The 20,124-nt window shown below is 43.5% G+C and overlaps 1 protein-coding gene across 1 annotated transcript in view; it reads left to right on the forward strand.

Annotated features, from left to right (window-relative positions):
- LOC124720347 (ankyrin-2-like) overlaps nt 1-18,456 on the forward strand; it is a 35,665-nt gene extending 17,209 nt beyond the window's left edge. The window contains exons 3-4 of the mRNA XM_047245676.1: nt 1,521-1,661; nt 17,755-18,456. Of these exons, the coding sequence (XP_047101632.1) occupies nt 1,521-1,661; nt 17,755-18,259 (646 nt within the window). The 3' untranslated portion in view covers nt 18,260-18,456. The remainder of the gene's footprint in view (nt 1-1,520; nt 1,662-17,754) is intronic.
- The last annotated feature ends 1,668 nt before the right edge of the window (nt 18,457-20,124 follow it).

Genomic DNA, 20,124 nt, shown 5'->3' on the forward strand with positions numbered 1-20,124 from the left:
AGAAAGTGGTGCATGAAATGTCCGTGGTGAGTGCATTGAAGAAATCATGTCAGAAAATAGTTTACTCATATTAAGTTGTTGTGATGGGCACACCAGTATGGTCCAATCAGTTACTGGCAAATGTGATGCAGTCTGATAGTTTAAGCCTTTGTGAGACATTTGCATTTGATGGGCTGTGGACTGTGTTGAGGAAGGAAGAAAGAAGTAATTTAGGGTCAAATGTGCCATTGACTGCAAGACCTTTAGAGACAAGCAGAAGCTACATATTGCCAAGTGTGGGGAAGGAAATCAGTAGTGCCCTGTCAAAGGAAATGTCTCAGAATTTGTGTTAAATGATTTAAGGAAGTGATGGAAAAGAAATCAGGATGGTGAGGTGGAGGTTTGAACCACTGGGTCATAATTTCATAGAAAGAAAATGTTTGTCCCTGACAAAAAAAATCCAAGCAAAGGCCAATGTGTGTGCTCAGAATGTAACATTACGTACCTGCTGGAATGATGTTTTTTGCTAAGAAATGCTTCTCAGAGGCGTGTCCTGAGCCGTTGGCATCTGTTGAAATAGTGGTCGGATGCAATAATTTTCATGTCATGTCAAGCTGTAATGTGCACATAAAATCAAAAAAGAAGAATAATTATGATTTTTTTATTTGGTGTATCTTGTCAACAATGGCAGTTGGTGTTGGTTTAGACTTCCACATACAAAACTTTTCAAGGCATCATTTCAGTGTCAAACATGCCACTCCTAGCAACTGGTGAAAAAGAATTCGATAGTCAACTTCTCTTTGTGTGCAGTCAATAATGATGTTATGTGCAGGGTTTGACTCCCACTCAGCACAGAACTTTTCATTGCATTATTTCCAGTCACAACATGTGCACATTTCACTACATGTGAAGTACGCCAATATTTAACATTTATTTGTGGCTAGAAATCAATTATAGGTGCTGGGTTCAACTCAAAGTGAGGTAACAAACTACTGTCTCATCATTTCAGTTTTTCATCTCACTGCTGGTGAAATATTTGGGTACCTAACACATTATTGTGCATAATTAACAAGCCTAATATTTTCTGGGATCGAATCGTCATCCAACACCATACTTTACCATCATTTCAACATGAAAACACAAGCACACTTGTTTACCCATTTTTGAAATGATATTTAAGATCTTTAGTATGTAGTTAACAGAGACACTAGTTGTTAGATTGGAGTCCTGGATGCCAGTCTAGTAAAGTTTTAGTCTCATAATTTCATGTTGAAACTTGGTTTTAGAAATGTCATTTAATGCAATAAATTTGAGTTTACAAGTGCACTTGCTGAGAGGAAACTCGGGTGGTTCAACTGAATACAATTAGCTCACTGGTAAGTCATTTGTATTAGCAGGACTGCTACTCTCATTGTCACTGTTCGTTTCACGTGTTGTTTGTGTTTGGACAGTCACTCAGCAATGCTGGATGCAGTGAGACACCCCCAGGTCCCCCCATGGTCACTCTTGCTGACACTATTCCCCTCTCTGTGTGTGCACAGTGCACCAGCTGCTACATCGCTGAGGCCCGCCATCACCACTGCTACTGCTACTGCTACTGCTGGTGCACCTTGTCAGACTCGTGCCACAGTTGTGCTGCCCACATATCCTCCACCTGACGAAGCCACTGTCTCTCAGATGCGGTAAGTTCTCTCACTATACATGTGCTGCATGTACACAAACTACGATTATGTTGTAAAGGAGATGGAAAAACTGAAAAAGGAAATGTAAAGGCTCAGCCTAGATTTAATGAGGGTAACTAAAGTGAAGTGGAAAGAAAATCAGAGCATATTGTCAGAAGAACAATGGGGCAGTATCTAGAGGATGAGGAAGTTGTATAATGAGAGATTACTTAAGAATCGGTTGGTGGGGAAAATAGTGACTTATTCTCACCAGAATCAGCAAACCAATGACAACAATAATTATGGCATGTAAGTGACATCATATGGAGGAAATCTAGTGACAGGGAGAGAGAATGACTCGACTGAATTTGTAACCCTCCATGTAAAGAGATGAACATCTAACAGTCGTGGGGTGTTGGAATGGTTTGGTAGGGGGACAGATAAACACATGTTCATGAGACCATTTGGGGGTGGTTATTAGGAATCACAGAGGAGAAAGAAACCTACAGTTGACCAAAAAATTTCTGCTAGTAACAATAAATACAGTCATCAAGAATCAAAACAGAAGCAAATGTCGGTAGCTCACCACGGTGTGGACCACCTAGGTTGCACCACGATACTTAGGTGTGACAGCCAGCCCCAGTAATCAAAGATCAGAAACTTCACCTTCTGTAGATGATGGGTCTGTGTGAACAACAGATTGAGTACCATGAGCACCCAAAGTCCTCAGTTATTTATGATATGTATTCCTATCCCTGTCTTGCCCTACACTTTCAACCCTCTACAGCTTTCTCTATTACCATGGCAATTATTTCCTGTTGCCTTCACATATACCCTATTATGGTGCCCTTCTTCTTGCCACAGTTTTCCATATATTGCTGTTGTCAACTATTCTGCAGAGATGTCTCACAGTTCCTCTCTCTCCAACTTTACCTAATTTCAACATCCTTCTATACCACCCCTTTTAGAATGCTCTGATACTCTTCCTGTTTTTCCCGTAGTACATGATTCATTTTCATACAGTACTGTGCTCCTATCATACATTCAGATATTTCTTACCCAAATGAAGCCTTGTTTTGTGAGGAATGTCTTTTTTTTTCCTGTGCTACATCACAACCTTGCTTTGTCCCTCCGTGTAAATTGGCTTTACGGGTTGCAGAATCTGTACAATTTGTCTACTTTGTGGTCCTTACTTTTGATGGTAAATTTGTCACCAATGTTGTTTCTGCTACTCTCCAATACTTTCCTCTTTCTTCTGTTCATAAATCGTAATTTGATGCTCATTTGACTGATTACATGCAGCAACTATGGTAATTCTTTCTCACTTTCAGTATACAAACCAATGTCACCAGTGAATTTTATCAATGAAATCCTTTTCACCTTCAATTTTAATTACATTTCGGGAAGTTTCTTCAGTTTCACCAATGATTCATCAGGGTTCAGTCTGAACATTTTGTTAATTATTGTATATATTATATGTTACCTGCTGTTCCATATGTCTTACACCTATTTTTAAAATTTCGTATGTTGTCACTGTGTCATATTGTCAAATGCCATTTAAAGATTGACAAATACAATAAGGATATCTTTTTTAATTTTCTTACATATTTCTTCCATTATCACGTCAGGTCAGATCGGCCTCCCTGGAGCTAAATCTAAACTTGGTGTCCTCTATCAGACACTTAGTTTTGTCTTCCATTCCGCTGCATTTTATTATTATTATTATTATTATTATTATTGTCAATAATGTGGATTCATGAGCTGTTCAGCTCATTGTGCAAAATTTATTGCACTTATCAGCTCTTACTCACTTCTGTAGTGTGTAGATGATATTTTTCTAGCAGTCTGTTATGACTCCTGTCTCATGGACTGTACAGCCCAATTTGAATAGCCATTAGGTTGCCACCTTCCCCAACAATCATGTAAGTTCTGAAGGAATGTTGTCAAACCATTCTGCCTTGTTTGTGTGGAAGATTTGATAAATTCTCAGTCTAATAGTCCCTAAGTTTCCCAATTTGACTTCCATTTCTACTTCTATAACACATTGTGATAGTTCCTCCAACTTGTACAGGTCTTTAATGTACTTCTATCTGCCATTTACACTCTCCTCCACATTTACCAGTGGAATTTCTTTTGAACTCTTGTTGATACCTTTGCACTTAATTTCACCAAAAACTGTTAAGACTTTTCTTTGTACTGAATTAGTCCTTTCTATAATTTGTTCCAGTTTCTTCTAATTCTTCCGGCAGTCATTCTACTTTTACTTCCCTCAAACTTCAGTTTGATTTCATTCCTTAGTGACCTGTAATGCTGCGTTCCTATCTTTCCCTGAATATTGTTGTATTTTTTCTTTTCATCTAACAATTTCAGTGTATTTTTCAGTTTGCCAAGGTTTCTTCAGAGTTCCTTTCCTTCTACCTACATTTTTTTGTCAAACTTTGGCTATTGGCATTTTCACAGACACAAACAGCTGTTTAGCTGAACTTCCAACTGTGGCATTCGTTATCGCATTATCTACAGAATCAAAGAAGTTAAAATTCCCATTCTATTCATCAGTACTTCTGTATCCCATCTATTTACACATTTATTCCTCATGACAATTCTCTTAAGCTTCACTTCACTCATCATCATAACTACTTTTGATCTGGCTCTCCATCTGTTCCTGGGTACACTTTACAATTCAATATCTGATTTTGCAATGTCTGTCTGGTTGTGATGTACTCCAGCTGGAATCTCTTTCACCGACTATACCTCCGCCTCCCTCCTTAAAAGCCAAAAACACTCAGGCACAGAAGCAGCCATCCGAATGTCGCAGAATACAGGGTGAAGACTTGCAGTAACTACACTATGCAAAACGTGTTTCAATAGGGCAAGGAGGCTCTTCCACAATATTGGTGTGGGGAGAACCATCTGGTAAAGATCACTTTCTGGAAAATGTACTTTAGTGATCATTGTATGTGGTAAGCCAAATTTCTTGAAATGTCTCCAAGTGGTGCTGCCCCCCATCTTGTAAATATTTGAAAACTGATTGTTAAATAAGGAGTTTTGTCAGAAGCTTGATGTGGTAATCATGATGTTTTTTACTCTTGAAATGATCCTTAACATTTGACTGTCTTTTAGCATTGTAACAGCTATAAAAATACAAATGCTAGTACTTGAAGCATGTTGGTTGGTCCACGCCAGTCTGATGCCTCATGTGAAGGAGTGATTTGAGTCCTGGGACACTCTAATCTGACCTTCGGATGATAGTGCAGTCTGTGATTTTGAACAAAGTCTTGCCATTGCTAGTGTTCGCTGTGAAACTGTATGGACACACCAGAGCCAGGTGGAGGTTCACCACCTCCACTATGGCCACAGCTAGCAGATCCCAGTGGGTTTCAAAATCAGATCCCAGCTGTTAAAACTTGAGTTGTTTATGATTTACATTTTCTGTATCATCAGTTGACAGGAAAAAAGAAGGGGAAGTGTTTTTTCATTAATTTTTGATTTCTTTGGAGGGATTAATTTTCAGCTGGAACAGTTGCATTATCATCTTCGTGTGTAATATTTGTAGAGAATGTCTCAGAGTATTTGGGGCATGAATGTTAAGTTGATCAGCTGTAAAAGCTCTGCTGGAATGAAATAAATACTTTGTATTTGTTCTACATTGGCAGAGAAGTGGACACATTTTAGTTCTTAGCACATGTGACACGCAGTTTGCAGTATTAGAATGTACGTATTCTCTGCTGGGTGATTCTAGTGAGGCTGCCAGATATAAGTGACACGGAGCATTTCTCAGTATGGAGATCAGTGGCATGAGGTAGGGAGTGTCTTCAGCAAGCCCATGTTTGTTCACAGGATGATTTCTAATGCTGATGGAAAAAACATAAAAAATTCATTTACTGTGGCAGACTACAGGTTTTGCAGAAGCGAGCAGACATCCGGAAGCAACAATAATGTTGTGAGGAGTGCGCGTGCGTGTGCGCGTGCGCGTGCGCGTGCGTGTGCGCGTGCGCGTGCGCGTGCGCGTGTCCGTGCGCTCACGCACGAGCGAGCAAGTGAGCGAGCAAGGATTAGTGAACACTATTATCGGCTTCAGAGTGAGTGTGTGCTATCACGCTCAAAAGTATCCAAACGACCGGAATTGTTTTGCCTGGTTTGTATGCAACGCACATAACTCATTCTGGTACAGTGTTTTGACTACACAAAATGGTTACTGCCAGAGGCCACAATGGATGACTGCTCCGTATGGCTATAAGTCCAGATGGAAATTAATACAATCATAATGCAAATACTAGGAAACACCTTAAGAGATTACACAGCCTTCATGCTTGTTAATTCAAATTTATTACAATAAATGACATTTCTAAAAGCAACTTTCTCCTTGAAATTATAACAGAAAATTTCTGTACTGAACCGGAAATCGTACGGCGACTAAAAGGAGTTTCAACCATTTCGGCCTTCCATGTGATGGTCCCCCTTGTGGTTTGACCTCCTTTTTTCAAAATTCTACAGAAGTACGAGCCTTTTGGGGAAGGACGCCTTACGTGGTGTATCACTGGTCCTCAGTGCACTAAGACCTTGGCACTCAGCATTGTAACGGCGTTGTAACCACACCCATTATTCCTCAAATTGGGCCTAAACGACTGATGGGTTGCACAAGTTACGCCCATAGTGCGTCCCCATCTGCACCTACGATCATGATGGACTTTCCATGGCACCCGAAATCCAGCACGGTAGCCAGCCCGTTGTGGTGGGGTCGTCATGTACCCTCTAGGTTGTAGCCCTCTGACAACACAGGGATCGTACTGCCGATACCTGAGCTGCACCCTCCCCACGTCGGCCAAGGAGTAGATGCCCGTCTCCTTGGGGGATCGGGACTCCCGGCAACGGTCATCCTGCCAGGTGGCCCTTGCTGAGGCTGGGTGGCGCCCGTGGGGAGAGCCCCTGGTCGGAGTGGGTGGTATCGGGGCGGACGTTTCGCAGATGAAATGTCAACATGTATCAGGTCGCTCTGCAGCAGAGTCTTTTAGAAAGAAAGGTACTGTCTCTGGTTCTGGTTCTCCTGCCCTTTCCCCCTTGGCCACTTCCTGGGAGGAAGGACAGGCCCGCCGGCTTGGGGCGAAGTACTTGCCCCGCTATTTAGTCTGTTCTCGGACCGATGGGGGGACGTTCGCCACCTCCAAGCCTATGTTCTTTGTTCAGCACATCGAGGGCATCTTCGGGGAAATCGAGGCTCTCAGTAAAATGCGTTCGGGGTCCGTTCTTATCAAGACCACCTCTGCCACACAGTCGGCGGCGCTCCAGGCGTGCGACCGCCTAGGGGACATCCCAGTGTCCATTGTCCCACATCTGGCACTAAATAGGACGCAGGGGGTTATTTTTCATTGGGACCTCCTGCTGCAATCTGATAAGGAGCTCCGGGCCAACCTGGAGCGCCGAGGTGTGCATTTCGTCCGGCGAGTTCAGCGCGACCCCAAAGACTGTCGCATCGACACCGGAACCTTTATCCTCGCCTTCGAGGGGGACGTACTCCCAGCGGAGGTAAAGGTGATGTGCTACCGGTGCGACGTGCGACCTTACGTCCCGCCCTCTATGCGCTGCTTTCGGTGTTTGTGCTTTGGGCACATTTCGTCCCGGTGTGAGGCTGAGCTCCTTTGTGGCGATTGCGGACGTCCTTTTCGCGAGGAACATACATGCACCCCACCACCTCGGTGCGTCAATTGTCCTGGCATCCACTCGCCTAGATCTTTAGACTGCCCCACGTATCAGAAGGAGAAGAAGGTTCAAGAATTAAAAACTTTGGATCGACTCTCTTATTCTGAGGCCAGGAAGAAGTATGACCGCCTCCATCCCGTGATGTTGACAACTTCGGTTGCCTCAGTCATGTCCACTCCTTCCACAGTATCCTCACCCCTATCCTGTCCCCCCTCCACACCCCATCCGGGGTCTATGCCTCCGCCTCCGGCTTCCGAGGTCCGGCGTTCCAAAACAAACCTCGCACATGAGGACCTTCTTCGGGTCCAGCCCACCATCCCCGTGCCTCATCGGCCTTCCAAGAAGGCCTCCAAGAAGAAATCTTTATCCCCCTCTCGACCCCGGCGCATTTCGTCTGACGCTCCATCCGTGAGTCGCTGCTCCTGGCTGTCCTCAGTTTCTCTGCTGCCAGGCGCTCTGCTGGCCTCTCATCTGCAAATGATGCTGCCCCTCCTACGCAACCAGGGACAGCAGCTGCCGCTGGCGATGACTCGGTGGAACAGGATCCGCCTCCCGCCGGTTGTAGCGTTGTTCCCTCGACACCTGGCCCTCCGCGGCCGTCAAGGTGACCAGCTCTTCCCCCGTCTCGTTCCCCCTCTTTTCTGACTAGCGATGGCTTTGTTACATTGGAACGTAAGAGGTATTCGATCTAATCTGGAGGAATTACAACTGCTCCTCCGCCTGCACTGTCCGCTCGTCCTTGGTCTCCAGGAAACCAAGTTGCGTCCAACTGACCGTATTGCTTTTACCCACTATACCTCGGAGCGGTCTGACCTCCCCCCTGTGGACGGTATTCCAGCTCATGGTGGGGTCATGTTGCTCGTTCGGGACAATGTCTGTTACCATCCCCTCCCATTGACCACCTCACTCCAAGCAATAGCTGTCCGTATTACTCTTTCTGCCTTTACTTTTTCTGTTTGTACCGTCTACACTTCATCATCATCCGCAGTTAGTCTGGCTGACATGATGCACCTGATTGTTCAGCTTCCTCCGCCGTTTTTATTGTTTGGCGACTTCAATGCCCATCATCCCCTTTGGGGCTCTCCTGCATCCTGTCAGAGAGGCTCCCTCTTGACAGATGTCTTCAACCATCTCAATCTTGTCTGCCTCAATACTGGCACCCCGACTTTCCTCTCGGACTCTACTCATACCTACTCCCACTTGGACCTCTCGATCTGTTCTACCACTCTTGCCCGTCAGTTCGAGTGTTATGTCCTTTCTGACACCTATTCGAGCAACCACTTCCCCTGTGTCGTTCGTCTCCTGCACCACAGCCCATCCCCACGTCCTTCGAGCTGTAACATACCGAAAGCTGACTGGGGACTTTACTCCTCCCTGGCGACCTTTCCGGACCACGATTTTCTCAGTTGTGACAGTCAGGTCGAATACCTCACGGCTGTTATCATCAATGCTGCCGAACGTTCCATTCCTCGTACTACCTCTTCTTCACGTCGCGTTTCCGTCCCCTGGTGGAATGAGGCTTGTAGAGACGCTATCCGTGCTCGACGACGTGCTTTACGCATCTTTCGCCGCCATCCTACGTTGGCGAATTGTATTGGATACAAACGACTCCGAGCGCAATGCCGTAGAGTCATCAAAAAAACCAAAAAACTTGTTGGGCCTCTTTCACCAGCTCCTTTAACAGTTTTACTCCCTCTTACGTCGTCTGGGGTGGCCTGCGCCGGCTATCTGGCATTAAGGCCCACTCCTTGGTACCTGGCCTGACTTCAGGTGATGAGGTCCTTGTTGATCCTGTGGATATCTCCAACGCCTTCGGCCGCTTTTTCGCGGAGGTTTCAAGCTCCGCCCATTACCACCCTGCCTTCCTTCCCAGGAAAGAGGCAGAAGAGGCTTAACAACCTTCCTTCCACTCGCTGAATCTGGAAAATTATAATGCCCCCTTTACTAAGCGGGAACTCGAATGTGCACTTGCACTGTCCCAGTCCTCTGTTCCGGGGCCAGATGCCATTCACGTTCAGATGCTGGCACACCTTTCTCCGGCAGGCAAAAGCTTCCTTCTTCGTACCTACAATCGCGTCTGGACCGAAGGTCAAGTCCCCATGCGTTGGCGTGACGCCGTCGTTGTTCCTATACCCAAACCCGGGAAGGATAGACACCTTCCTTCTAGTTACCGCCCCATTTCTCTTACAAGCTGTGTCTGTAAGGTGATGGAGCGCATGGTTAACGCTCAGTTAGTTTGGATTCTTGAATCTCGACGGCTACTTATCAATGTTCAATGCGGCTTTCGTCGCCGCCGCTCTGCTGTTGACCACCTTGTGACCTTGTCGACATTCATCATGAACAACTTTTTGCAAAAGCGCCAAATGGTCGCCGTGTTCTTCGATTTGGAGAAGGCTTATGATACCTGTTGGAGAGGAGGTATCCTCCGCACTATGCACAGGTGGGGTCTACGCGGTCGCCTGCCCCTTTTTATTGATTCCTTTTTAACAGATCGAAAGTTTAGGGTACGTGTGGGTTCCGTATTGTCCGATGTCTTCCTCCAGGAGAACGGAGTGCCTCAGGGCTCCGTCTTGAGCGTAGCCCTTTTTGCCGTAGCGATCAATCCCATTATGGATTGCATTCCACCTAATGTCTCAGGCTCTCTTTTTGTCGATGACTTCGCGATCTACTGCAGTGCCCAGAGAACATGCCTCCTGGAGCGCTGCCTTCAGCGTTGTCTTGACAGCCTATACTCATGGAGTGTGGCAAATGGCTTCCGGTTCTCTGAAGAGAAGACGGTTTGCATCAACTTTTGGCGATACAAAGCGTTCCTTCCGCCATCCTTACATCTCCGTCGCGTTGTTCTCCCATTCGTGGAAACAACTAAGTTTCTAGGGCTCACACTGGACAGGAAACTTCGTTGGTCTCTGCACGTCTCTTATTTGGCTGCTCGTTGTACACGTTCCCTTAATGTCCTCAGTTCTTAGTGGTTCATCTTGGGGAGCGGATCGCACTGTCCTGCTTCGCTTGTATCGGTCCATAGTCCGATCAAAGCTGGATTATGGGAGCCTCGTCTACTCGTCTGCTCGGCCATCCCTCTTACGCCGTCTCAACTGCATCCACCATAGGGGGTTACGTCTTGCGACCGGAGCTTTCTACACTAGTCCCGTCGAGAGTCTTTATGCTGAAGCTGCCGAATTACCATTGACCTACCGGCGCGACATACTGCTTTGTCGGTATGCCTGCCGGCTGTTGTCAATGCCCGACCACCCCTCTTATCAGTCCTTCTTCGCTGATTCTCTCGACCGTCAGTATGGGTTGTATGTGTCTGCCCTGCTGCCCCCTGGAGTCCGCTTTCATCGCCTGCTTCGACAATTGGATTTTGCGCTCCCTACCACCTTCAGAGAGGGTGAGAGCCCGACACCACCTTGGCTCCAGCCTCCGGTTCATGTTTATCTCGACCTCAGCTCGCTCCTGAAGGAGGGTACTCCGACTGCAGTGTATTGCTCACGGTTTGTCGAACTTCGTGCGCGACTTGCCAGTCACACCTTTATTTGCACTGATGGCTCCAAAACTGACGATGGTGTCGGCTGTGCCTTTGTTGTCGGGGCCGTCACCTTTAAATACCGGCTCCTTGACCAATGTTCCAGCTTTACGGCCGAGCTTTTTGCTCTCCATCAGGCCGTTCAGTATGCCTGCCACCACCGCCATTCATCATATGTACTCTGCTCTGATTCACTCAGTGCTCTTCAGAGCCTTGGAGCTCCATATCTGGTCCATCCCTTGGTGCAACAGCTCCAGCAGTCCCTCCATTCTTTCGCTGAGGGTGGCTCTCCTGTCAGCTTTCTGTGGGTTCCCGGACATGTAGGAGTGCCTGGGAATGAGGCTGCTGATGCTGCAGCCAAGGCTGCAGTCCTCCTGCCTCGGCCAGCCTCCCGTTGCGTCCCGTCATCTGACGTTAGTGGGGTTGTTTGTAAGAGGCTTGTGTCCTTGTGGTGGGATACTTGGTCCTCACTTCAAGGAAACAAGCTCCGGGCAGTCAAACCGTTCCCAACTGCTTGGACAACCTCCTCCCGACCATCTCGGCGAGAAGAGGTCCTTCTGACCAGGTTGCGGATTGGGCATTGCCGGTTTAGCCACCGCTACCTGCTCTCCGGTGACCCAGCCCCGCAGTGCCCTTGTGGTCATGCATTAACAGTGCGCCATGTTTTATTGTCGTGTCCCCGTTTTAGTCAATCTCGTGTTGTCCTGTCTCTGCCATCTACTTTACAGGATATTTTAGCGGATGACGCTCGAGCAGCTGCTCGTGTTCTTCGTTTCATTACTTTGACGGGGTTGTCCAAAGACATCTAACTCTTTCACTTATTTTATCTGCCTCTTTGTAAGAACTTTCTGGTGTCCCCCCCCCCCCTTGAGTTTTACTACATTATATGTGCTCTAACAATTGTGACTGGGCGCTAATGACCTCAGTAGTTGAGCCCCCTTAAACCACAAAGAAGAAAAAAAAAAAAAAAAAAAAAAAAAACCAACTGGATACAGATCACAAGTATACAAAACATTTATTACCAGATACCCAGAATTAAAATTTCTAACAGAACAATGACTAGCTGATCATATCCGTGTAGTAATCAAAAATAACAGGATACCCCAGTCAGAATAAGAAAATATCAAACAACAAGTACATCAAATACTGGAACAAAATAATGTGCAATCAGAAGAAGAAGAAAATACAGTAATGAACTCAAACATCCCGGAGCAAACAAACGAAGAACAAAACGCATCAATTAAACAATCAGAGGAAAACGACATCTTAAGACAGCCACCAGAACAAGCACAAATAGAACACGAAGTGACACACATGTTAGATATAGAAGAAAAATTTCAGCTGGCATATATAGAATACAAAGACACAAATACAGACATTAGACCGTTCTTGCATAGACCACCAAATTACCCACAAGTCAAAACAACAATAACAACTATCAACACAATCATACACAACAAAATAAATGAAAATGCAACTATGGAAGAGTTACAACTACTGGTTTATATAGGAGCACTCACTACACTAAATATACACACTAGGCAGAGATCAGAACCAACCAACACACACAGAAGAAACCCACAAAACCAGCATGGCAACACAGGCTACAGATCAGAATAGAAAAACTGAGAAAAGACATCGGACAGCTAACACAATTTATAAGAAATGAAATGTCAGAAAAAAAAACGAAAAAGGTTAGGTAAAAATCTCACAACAAGAAGCAATAGAGCAATTAGATGAAAAGAAGCAGGAATTACAAGCATTGGCCAAACGACTTAGAAGGTACGAAAAAAGTGAAAATAGAGGGAAACAAAACCAAACATTCAACACAAACCAAAAGAGATTTTACCAGACAATAGATAACACACACATTAAAATAGACAATCCACCAAACATATCAGACATGGAACACTTATGGAGCAACATATGGTCAAACCCGGTACAGCATAACAGACATGCATGGTGGATACAAGCAGAAACACACATACAAGATGATACCACAAATGCCTGAAGTGATAATTTTGAAACGTGAAGTCACCCGAGCAATTAATTCTACGCACAATTGGAAAGCCCTTGGAAAAGACAAAATGGCAAATTTCTGGCTAAAGAAGTTCACCTCAACACATTCACATACAACTGAATTATTTAACAGTTACATTGCAGACCCATACACATTCCCTGATACACTTACACATGGAATAACTTATCCGAAACCTAAAGATCAAGCAGACACAGCAAACTCAGCTAAATATCGCCCCATAACATGCCTACCAACAATATACAAAATATTAACTTCAGTCATTACACAGAAATTAATGACACATACAACACAGAACAAAATTATAAATGAAGAACAAAAAGGCTGCTGCAAAGGAGCACAAGGATGTAAAGAGCAACTGATAATAGATACAGAGGTGACATATCAAGCTAAAACTAAACAAAGGTCACATACATTGATTACCAAACAGCTTTTGATAGTGTACCCCCACTCGTGGTTGCTACAGATATTGGAAATATACAAAGTAAATCCTAAATTGATGCAGTTCCTAAACATAGTAATGAAAAATTGGAAACCACACTTAATATCCAAACAAATTCAAATAATATCACATCACAGCCAATACAGATTAAGCGTGGAATATACCAAGGAGACTCATTAAGTCCTTTCTGGTTCTGCCTTGCTCTGAACCCACTATCCAACGTGCTAAATAATACAAATTATGGATATAATATTACTGGAACATACCCACACAAAATCACACATTTGCTATACATGGATGATCTAAAACTACTGGCAGCAACCAATCAACAACTCAACCAATTACTAAAGATAACAGAAGTATTCAGCAATGATATAAATATGGCTTTTGGAACAGACAATTGAAGAAAAATAGCATAGTCAAGGGAAAACACACTAAACAAGAAGATTACATATTGAATAACCACAGTGACTCCATAGAAGCGATGGAAAAAACAGATGCCTATAAATATCTAGGATACAGACAAAAAATAGGAATAGATAATACAAATATTAAAGAAGAACTAAAAGAAAAATATAGACAAAGACTAACAAAAATACTGAAAACAGAATTGACAGCAAGAAGCAAGACAAAAGCTATAAATACTTATGCTACACCAATATTGACCTACTCATTTGGAGTAGTGAAATGGAGTAACACAGACCTAGAAGCACTCAATACACTTACACGATCACAATGCCACAAATATAGAATACATCACACACATTCAGCAACAGAAAGATTCACATTAAGCAGAAAGGAAGGAGGAAGGGGATTCATCAACATAAAAAACCTACATTATGGACAGGTAGACAATTTAAGAAAATTCTTTATAGAACGAGTAGAAACTATCAAAATTCACAAAGCAATCACTCATATAAATACATCGGCTACACCACTGCAATTTCATAATCACTTCTACAACCCTTTAGATCACATAACATCAACAGATACGAAGAAAGTAAATTGGAAAAAGAAAACACTATGTGGCAAGCACACGTATCATCTAACACAGCCACACATCGATCAAGACGCATCCGACACAAGGCTAAGAAAAGGCAATATATACAGTGAGATGGAAGGATTCATGATTGCAATACAGGATCAAACAATAAACACCAGATATTACAGCAAGCATATTATTAAAGATCCCAATACCACAACAGATAAACCGTACAGTTAAATGGAAGTCACGCTTGATGAAGGTCTGTGTCACTTTCCATTTTTAACCAGACATAACATCTGAGAAAGGAGAGAAATAATAATAATGTTATTTACTCATAATGTTACTGGTTGCAGGCGGTGCTAAAAAAGTGAATCACGATGAATGAGCCTCTTGTCTGCAGTACATGTAAGACACTAAAATCAGAAATAGTTAAAACAGCTACTGATGAGCAGGACCAAGTTAGAGAAGGCAGATACATTGCAACACTTATTCATAGCTTTAATATTGATTGTTTGTGGTGAAAGAGTTGAATTTATAAAATGTGGTATGTTATGGACGTGTCTCAAATCTACATGATTACAACTTTGAATGTCAACAGCATATGCAGCTTCCTACAATTAAGTAGCTTGAAAGACTTTATGAATGTGGCAGACATTGCTATTATTCTACTTAAAAAAGTAACGGACACTGCACTACATAATATCTTAGGGTATTGCACTGTAATTAATGCTGGAACTGGAAATGAATTGGGGACGGCGATACTCTTGAAAGAGGGTGTAATAGTCATGTTGAAGAACTGAGTACAACACCCGGGTAACTAATACATGTTCCATCTGCCAGCAGCAAACGACGCAAGCGAGCAGAGTTTTTTAAATATAAAATTTAAATTGTCCCCTCTTTGGAGTTCATTATGATGGTATCATTTTAGTAGGAGATTTTGGCTGTCCTACATCCCAATATAATCAGCAATTTTAACTCATCTGCTGAATTAGTGGGAGCACAGACAGTGACAAGCTTGGGTTTGCGTGAATTACTGACTGCTCAGCAAGTCGTGGGGGAGGGGGTGCAGGGAGGGCAGTTTCTGGAACAGAAAAACAGCTAAGTTTCATTTCCAGTGCCTGCAGGACCTGTACAGTCTCGACACCTCTGTCATTGGAAATGCGATCAAGCAAATCAAATCCAAAGTTTTGGTTCTGAGGCAAAAACAGCTTGGACTCCAAATGTGTGCGAGAACAAAGGGGGCTATTTTCGGTTAACAAACTTCAGTATTTTGTGTCATACGTGAACAGAAGACAGGATGCAGAATAATTATCACAGAACTTGAAAGAACTGGCAGGGCTGTCCTCACAACAGAGAACAGCATTAAAAAGGAAATCCGTGAGAATCTTGCTGACCTAATGTCGGGCAGTGCTGTTAGTTGTGAAGCACAAGAAGACGAAATCTTCAAGGAAGGCTTAGCACTGTGGCATCTCGGGGTCTTCTAGTAGACAGCGAATTAAAAATAAAAAGTAAGTGCATCACAAAAGAGCATATAGGTGACAGGTATAGGTATTGCACGGTGGCAAGGCCTTCGAATTCTAGACCACTGCCCTCTTTGTCGCCACCTGCCTGGCATTGATACACCAAAAATTAAAAGCTTTGGCACAGAGGACGTCGTGTGAAAGGAAAAGGATGGTGTAGTGGTTAAAAAATAAAATGAGGAAAAAAATCGCTAAGGCAGCTAGTTTCTAATCTGCATGTAGTGTGTTCGAATCCTGTCACTCCATGAATTCTAATTTCCCCACGATTTCAAAGTGCTGAAGATCTCCACGACAGGTGCATGTCTGAGTTCAAATTCCGGTTTGTCTTTTCAAGTTGTGGCATGCTCACACCAAACTACATGTGACAAATTATGATTTTTAATATCTCTGTGGTTTGTCAACAAATGATGATGGGTATTGTTTTCGCCTCCAAGCCAGACACACAACTTTTCGTCATATGTCAGGTTCAAACATGCCACTCCTAGGTACTGATGAAAAAGAATTTGATAGTCACCTCTTTGTATGTAGTCAATAATGATGTGTGTAGGGTTCGATTCCTAGTCGGTACCAAAATTTTTGCCATGTTATTTCCAGTTCAACATGTGCACTTTTCAGTGCTGGTCAAATTAACCAATATACTCGTGACTAGAACTCAATGTCAATAGATGCTGGGTTCAAATCCTGACTAGGTAAAACATTTTGCTCCCTTCATTTCAGTTTTTCATCTCGCTATGGTTAAAAATTAGGGATTTATAACATTTGATTGTGCTTTAACTTAACCATCCTATTAAGTACTGGGTTCGAATCTCTGGTCACCAGATAAGTTTATACCATGTCACTTCAAGTTTAAACATGCGCATTCTTTGTTACTTGTGACTGAAACCATATTTAAGATATTTCGTGTTTACTTAACAGGAACAATAGCTGCAAGTTGTATTCCAGATCCTAGTGCAGTAAAAATATTTTAGTCATATAATTTCATGGTGAATGTTGCTTTTTCAAATGTCATTTATCGTAATACATTTGTGTTTGCAAGTGTGATCTCTAGTAAAATGTTTCCTGATATTTGCATTATCGTGGTATTACTTTGCATTTAGACTGACAGCCATACAGAGAAGTTGTCTCTTGTGGCCTCTTGCAGTAACCATTTTGTGTGGTCAAATGACTGTACTGAAAAGAGGGCAGAGGACCTGCAAGACAGTTCAGTTAAGTGGATTGCATAGAAATCAGGTGAAGCACAATTCAGGTCATTGGTTTAGGTTTGAGCATAATAGTACATAACAAGATATGTGCATATGATAGCAGGCACAGAAAAACACACACACACGCATGCATGCATGCAAGTGTTGTCACCTCACTCTCTGTTATGTCAGAAATGATTTGACCAAATCGTTTTCTCTCTGTCATAAACTTTCAGTATTTGATGAGGCTGTGTCAAGAAATTGGCCAATAACCAGACTGACATTTTTTTGGCTGCATATTAGGAAAGTGCCTCTTTGAAAACCTGGAGATGGGATTCCTCTTGTGAGTGAGGCAGAGAACTAGTATTAGCTGTAAGAAGCATGTATTGTTGTGGAGGTGACTGGTTAGCCATACCGTTCTGAGATCAAAGAAGGTGACTTCCAGGAATCAATGTGGCAAATTGTGAGAACATAATTCCTTCAGAGGTTATATAAAGCAATTTTGAATGGTCAATGAATGAAGATATTAGAAGAGGGATAGAACAATTGTGCTGTACCTTCATACACGCAGAGTTGCCCACTGTTTTGTATTGTAGAAGGGATATGGTAGGTTTATGCAGGACAGATTTGTATTCAGAACAGTTCTGTTTTCTGGTATGGCAGTTTTCTTCATTATGTGTGTGTTGTGTACTTGTACCAGAGAGTGGGAATTTCTGTGTTCTGTGCAGGAGCCTCTCTACAAAGGAGAGAAACTGGAAGCTGTTCGAGGCGGCTTGGCAGGGGGCAGTGGGGGAGCTGAGGGCGCTGGTCGCCGCAGGGGCCGACGTGCTGGCAAAGGACGGGGGGTGTGGGTGGGATGGGACCGCCCTACACTGTGCAGCACAGCACGGACATGTGGAGGCGGCGAGGTTTCTCGTGGGTGCCGGTGCGGCAGTGGATGCCAGGGACGTCGACCAGAGGACGCCTATGCATTTCGCTGCAGAGAACGGCCACGCAGCTGTGGTGGAGGTGTTGCTAGCGGCCTCCGCTGACCCCAATGCCACGGATCTCACTGGGTGGACACCGCTGCTCTGGGCGGCAGCGAGGGACCACGCAGATGTGGCAGCTTTGCTGCTCGCAGCAGGGGCCGAGAGAGGGACCAGAAATGTCGATGGGCGCACAGCCCTAGATTTCGCCAGTGAGAACAACAATAGGAGGCTCATGGCGATGCTGTCTTTGAGGCAGCCAGCCTAACAAACTCCTGTACAATAAAACTTAAATAACTGCCCCACATCCATTTTTAATGTTTTTAAATTAAGAATGCAAAAATTAAATGCCACTGTCACTCACTAATTTTACCCTCCTCAAGTACCAAAATTAACACACAAAATCCAGCAACACTGCAGCTAAATTGCGACAACGCCAAATAAGAGTAAAGTAATGAAGGTAACAACAGGCAACTTTTCTCTCCAGAAGAATGGCTCGAGTACTCTTGCAGACTAAAATTCGCAAATGTCAACATAAACTGAAAAATAGCTCAGTTAATTTTGAATAAACACAATTATTCTAATATCTGATCACAGTATTTTGCACCACCCTACAAGCTGCTAGACCAGAATGTTGTAATATGCAGCTTGCCGAGATCACTGAGATAAGAGTTCTGTCATCAGAATTTTCGCCTCTCAGTTTAGTTCTGTACATTCAGCAAACATTTTACAGTACCATAGTTCCTGTGTTTAATTACAATTTCATATTAAAAGCAATATTCACACCACATAATGCGGTTATCATCTGGAACTATACAGCCAGTCCACATTTAACTTAAGAGAATCAAAGAATAATCTCATATCTTGCATTCCATACAGCTGTAATGCTGCCCTTGCAACACCGATCGCCATGTCGGACGATTTGGACCTTTACACTCATACTACATGGTAAGGTGGTAAACTTCCCCACTTTCTTCCATATCTCCCCCCCCCCCCCCGGTCAGTCCCTCAGCCAGGCACCGGCAGGGGTCGCCATGCTACCTGCCATGCCACTGCCGGCAGCAGCCTCACTGGTGCAGACAGCGGTCTGTCGAACTACGGCTCTCACCAGCTCTGCGACCGACACCGGAATGCAACGTCTATTCTACTAGCAAAGAACTAAAACCAATGGCACTGGTAATATGCTATGAAATGACTATGCACACTGAAAGAATTTTGCAGGTTGCAAAAATAAGACAACAGCAGCAGTCCCAGTGGTTAAACACTGAATTATAGCTGAGAACCAAACAGCACCTACAGCGTATCATCAAAACTATTGTTTACTGGCAGTGTAACGTAAACCTGGCAGAAATTAGCTGCAAAATTTACAGGTGGTTCATTGCAGACAACTTGGTTTATCAAGACATGCGAAAGTCACTACAAGTTGTAAAATAATCGGAAATTGGTGATGTCACACGCAAAATGTAAAGGAAATCCTGCCCTTATAGTATTGTTGTCTGTACTTGGCGTAAAAGATTGCAACAACCAAAGTAATTGTAGTTGTATTTGAGGCAGAATACACATGGCCAGATTTCAGCACATAAAAGCAAAACAAATTTCACATCACACAAGAGTCTTGTCACTCATCAGTCACAATGCAACTACAGGTAATAAAACTGCATTAACTTAAAAGAGCAGCTATTCCATATCGATACAGGTACCAACTGCCAGGGTCGACATTAGACATTCTGAGCCCCAGGTAAATGTTTCTAGGCCCATGCTCCAATTGTTTTATTTTAAAGTTTGTTAATTTGGATAACATCAAAGTGTTAACGCAAAGAAATGTATAAGATACTTTTTAAGAAATTTTAACTCTCAGTTTACATAAATTCGATACTTGACCAAAATTTTCTTTCTTTCTAGCTTTTTAGGAATTAGCTGTTTCATAAATCTGATACAACATAATCAGTGAACGAACTCTAAGCTTATTGCCATTGTAGCCAGTCCAACAAGCCGCTCTTGCCCCACTATCGTTCTGTAACAGTTCTTAACTCTTGCAGCAATGCTCAGTGGCCACTCTGCTTGTGCAATAGCAATGGGCAAAGTGCGGAAAAATCTGTAAGGCTGTCATTGTGTTTTGCAGTACGTAATTAA

Source organism: Schistocerca piceifrons, chromosome 11 (assembly GCF_021461385.2).
Source record: "Schistocerca piceifrons isolate TAMUIC-IGC-003096 chromosome 11, iqSchPice1.1, whole genome shotgun sequence".
Taxonomy (NCBI): Eukaryota; Metazoa; Arthropoda; class Insecta; order Orthoptera; family Acrididae; genus Schistocerca; species Schistocerca piceifrons.